The sequence below is a fragment of the Montipora foliosa genome, chromosome 4 (assembly GCF_036669935.1).
Source record: "Montipora foliosa isolate CH-2021 chromosome 4, ASM3666993v2, whole genome shotgun sequence".
Lineage (NCBI taxonomy): Eukaryota > Metazoa > Cnidaria > Anthozoa > Scleractinia > Acroporidae > Montipora > Montipora foliosa.
The window spans coordinates 40,244,600-40,249,599 of record NC_090872.1 but is presented as its reverse complement, the minus strand read 5'-3'; the positions used below and the strand labels follow the sequence as shown (position 1 = coordinate 40,249,599).

General features: G+C 36.3%; 1 protein-coding gene across 3 annotated transcripts in view; it reads left to right on the top strand.

Annotated features, from left to right (window-relative positions):
• Positions 1-5,000, top strand: part of LOC138000795 (C2 domain-containing protein 3-like) — a 114,136-nt gene that overhangs the window by 36,425 nt on the left and 72,711 nt on the right. For all 3 annotated transcript variants that reach the window (XM_068847446.1, XM_068847444.1, XM_068847443.1), the window contains 2 exons: positions 2,609-2,713; positions 3,016-3,102. In XM_068847446.1, the coding sequence (XP_068703547.1) occupies positions 2,609-2,713; positions 3,016-3,102 (192 nt within the window). The remainder of the gene's footprint in view (positions 1-2,608; positions 2,714-3,015; positions 3,103-5,000) is intronic.

Genomic DNA, 5,000 nt, shown 5'->3' with positions numbered 1-5,000 from the left:
CAAGGAAGTTTGATTCAGAATTGTTCTTTCCTGGTATAAGAAGAAGAAGAAGAGAAGATTGTAAACATGAGTAGCAAAGTACATGTACAAATCAAACTTGGTTGAAATGATTGATTTTTGATAAGCTAGTTGCTTGGCAAGGGGCAAAAGGACAACTGACAGGATTCAAACCTACAACCTTCATACATGTATCTAGTCCGTAACTCCTGAGGAGCTAGGTCACTTATCTAGGATGTGTTCGATTGACCGTATTCCGGAATAGGAATACATGGAATAGAAGTTTAACATCTTTCGTTTTTACTTAGATTCACATTAAAATTGTCAAACACCTGCTAAAATGCTGTTATAAACATATCTTCATTATCCTTGTTGCTTCAAAATGCCAAACATACCATTTTCAATCATCTCTCTACATATTCTTATTCCGGAATAGGGTCAATCTAACGCACCCCTAGTTTCTTCCTCAACAAAGTGTCCCACTGGTCTGTTGGCTCCACAATGTCATTTGCCTCAAGTTTTGAAATGCAACTATATGATGGCAAATGGTGCAATGCACCTCTCTAGTCTGTGCACTCTCAATGTCATGGTTTCAAGTATCTAAATGCAACTGTGTGATGGTATGTATAGTAACTGGTATAATGCATCCACCTGGTCTGTGGGCTTGGCAATGTCGACATGCCCTGAGCACATAAATGCAATTACATTATGGCAGATTGTTTGGTGTGCCCGTGAGAATGGTTGATTCGCACCTATGTACGAGGCACAATTTTATGGCAAGATCATGCCAAGATCCTGTAGATTTTTAGATTTTTATCCGTACTAGCTGCTCAATAAGTTGTTGAACTAGTCGACTGAAGGGAAAATATTACAGAAGTAGATCAATGTTTTGGAATGCCAAAGATAGCTTAAAAAGAATGGAACTGATTTCTTGAATATGTACTTACAATAATTTATTATTTGTGTCTAATCTACACGATCTTATAGTTTGATTTCTTCTGTTGACTGTCTTTAACGTTCTTGATTGGGGGAAAGTAAAAAAGCAATTTGCTCGTTTGCAGTCCAGTTTCGATTTATATATTTCTGAATTTCTAATTAGTTGTCACCTTTCAACTCATGCAAACTTGCTGTGGTAAATAAATTATTGCAAGAATAGTTGCATACATTAAAACCAGTAAGCGAAATAACGTAACGCTTGAAGTGAGAATCAGTGGTGATGAGCTAGTTGCTTAGCAACAGGTGAAAGGACAACTGGAAATGGCCAAACATCTGACCTGTGTTACGGAGGTCATAGGTTTGAGTGTAATATTTTCCATTAATCCATTTTCTCATTTATTCATTGCTGTAGTAAGTCACTTGATATGCAATTGGTTTTTCTTTTCTGGAGAAAAGCTTTTAAAATACCATAGGATTCGAACTCTAGATCTCTTTTGAGAGGGGAGATCTGACTGAAAGCACTCAACTACAATGCAGTTACATGTAAAAAGCCATAATTGTTGTGTTGATTTGACTATGTAACTGCGTGATGTGGTTTTAGTCAGAAGCCTACAGATAACCTCCACTTGTCATCATAGAGTCTCTTATGACTTATGATCAGTGGTTAGAGCATCTAATCTTGGAGATCTTGGAAATGACTCTATGTTTTTTTCTGAGTTAGATTTGGTTGTCATAATAATAATGTCATCAAGGCTGTCTGAGTGAGTGAGTGAGTGAGTGAGTGAGTGAGTGTAAGATTGTAGGCTTGCAGTACATGCATGAATTAAGAAACTAATGTATGGAACAGTTTATAGCCATTGTACAGTTATTCTGTTTGTGGCCCACTTGTCACCTTGTTTTTGCTTTGCAAGAGCTATGGTCAACCTCAACAATGGTGTTAACGATGGTGGCATTCTTGCCAAGAGCCCTTGTGGGTTTTGTGAATGAACACCCATTTAGCCTAACTGCGCTGTTTGGGGAATCCATCGTCATTCCTTCCTCAGGAATAAAAGAAATAAGCCTTTGACAACCAAATACAATTAAAATAAATAAAGCAAAAAGAAGCAAAAAAAAAGATTAGATGCCTTTGTCCCAGGGATTTTGCGATGGCCTCCCATCGAAGTTCTAACTCCACCCGGACAGGCTTGACTATAGCAGCAATTACATCATCAATTTATACATATTTGGTTTTGTAAATACTATACAAAAACGTTAGTAACATTGGACAACAAAATAAATTGTAAAAAAAAAAGGGTTAATCAGGCCTCACAGGCTTTGTGAGTCAATGCCCTCTTAGTAACGGACCTGTTTGGGGACTCCATCGCCATTCATCAAAAACATGAAAAGAAAATTACAGAAAAGCCTTAAGTTTAATAACCAAATACAAAAAAGAAATCAATTTAAAAAAGGATGAGATATCTTCATCACACAGATTTCCCAATGGTCTCCCATCTAGGTACCAGCCCTATCTGATAGGGCTTACTTAAATGAAAACTATCAAACAGTTTTTAATCAGAATGCAAAAACAACAACAAAATTAGATAATAAAATATTATTTTGCAAAAATAATTAGAACACAATACCAGGCTACTGCACTACCCACATGTACGCAATGCATGCCTATTTTTGTACACAGGTTGCACCAGTGATGCTAAACTCGCCAGTACTTCAGAGAATATGCAATAACGTCATGATCATTGAAGTTTGGAACAGGATTGGTCCACATGACCATGCAGATCAGGTAAAATGTCTTTTGAATCTTGTCATTTTGTTGATGTGTTCAAATTGTAGCAAATCTAAATGGAACTACTTGTTGTGATCTCATGTTTTAAATTGCACAGTGTGGATGACTGTACATGTCATAATACTACCAACCTAAGATCTTGAAGGCAGACTGAGACTACATGTGTAATGATAAAGCAAATGAAGAAAAGTGTATTGTCATAGTATGGCAAGCCGAATGTAGCAAAATTTAATGTTGTCATTTTTTACAATTTAATCCATATTATGCAATTAACACATGGTTTATTTATCTTTCATTAGCTGCTGGGACTTGTCAAGTTACCACTGCATCAGCTATACTTATCATACAGGGACCCCAAGATTACAAAGACCCTACTCAAGTCAAAGGTGAGTCCTACACAGCACTGAAACAGTTGACTTCACAAATGTGTGTATTTGTGATCCAAAGAGTTTTACATTATTGAGGGTAAGCAAAAACCGAGCCCACAGGTGTAACCATGGAGGAGGTGGTAGTTGGAACTTACTTAAACTGTATATGACTGAATATCAGCAAATCAGCTAGCCTGTTCACATTTTTTCTTTTTTTCTTCATCTAACTGGTATGTATAATATGTGAGAGGAGGCCCTAGTGTTTCATTGATGCCCATCATACAAAGACATGAAAACCCTGTAAGTGTGGAGCATGTGGATGAAGGATATTCATTAACCAAAAAAGACATTTTGCGTAAAGATTGCACATACATACAAAGGTAGATGAGCTTATAGCAGGATAAACACATGATATCAGAGCTTTTTAATCCGTGTGGGAGTGAAACGCTTAATATTCTCCATCTCCCTCATATTTTATTTCCTTGTTGCTGTTTGTAACTTCTGGTCACACTTTCAATTCTGTTTACTTAAATCTTATTAATTTTTTGATACTGCAAGATAATTATCATTTTTTTCAAAAGGACATGTGCATCTGTAGTAGCTGTGATTGGCCTTTTTTCAGTGAAATTTGTGTTCGAAGAAAGTCTTTTTCCATGCATACAGGGAGGATAATCCATGCCGAAATGTTCGTGTGTTAAGCATGGAAATTCGATGAAGCGGTAAATGCAACTAAATTTGTTGCGTGTGTTGCTATTTTTGTGTTTTGACAGATTTTGACAGAATATTTAATTATGAAAAAACATCTACGGAATACGGATAGGTCATTAAAAAATCTTTATTTTTAGCGGTTATTTGAACATAAAAGATGGAACGCTTGACGAGAAATAATATTTTTGTTGATATTTGAAAGAAGAAAAATTTTGCGGGAATCAGGATGAGGTGAAAATGACTTAACAAATTTGCATATGTGCATTGAAATGTGATACGCTAGGAGACTGGAATTCTCTGACAAATGATTTTGTCATTGTAGTGTAAAATGAAGTTTATTTGGTAAGGCAACAATATTTCTTTAACTTCCTGGTTAATCCAATTTATTGCTACCACTTACTAATGTCATGAAATTACATCATTTGCGTGACAACACAAAAACATTCAGATAGTAACCATTTCTTCGGCTTTTGTGCTTGTCAGCATTGTGATTTGCGATAATTCGCAAGTCTGTTTTTTGTATCTCATAGATGTTCAGATTTTCAAATACATGGCCTCTCAATCTCGCGATTGAGCAAATAGTTCACCCTGAAGTCACAATAGATACGTTTCTCTGGAACCCAACAAAGAAGGCTTCCTGACCCGACAAATGAAATGTAAATATTCAGTTAAATAGTACAACAAAATTAAAAAAACCAAAGATGGAAGTTTCTTGGCTAAAAAGTACTTTGTTTTACTCTGAAAACAACGAACGATTAACATTCTTTCCCGTAGTTCATTCAGTTGACACAAGGTAATCACGTGCACCTTTACTCAAGAGCTTGTGTTTTTAAATTTAAACTGAATTTATTACCAAAGCTTAAAAAACTAAAAGACCTCAAAATGGGACAGGATATTTCAAAATAATTAAAGGTGTGAACGTGTGAGCCAAAGGCCCTCTGCTGGCGCGATATGTGGGTGACCCTCAAATGGTCTTAATGACACCTCACTTGCAAAAAGTAACTGGAACCCTACAGTTCGATACAACCCAATTCTGACAGTGCCTTTTGTTTTTGTGTAACATGTACCACAGGCAACCCAGTGTACGCTTTTTTTAGAGCGTCTTGTTCAATATGTTTTCGGTGGCTCAACATTAGCTACCGAAGCGAATACCCAAAGGACTAAACCGAGTCTTTAAGTTACAAAATCCAGCGGTATCACCCATTTTT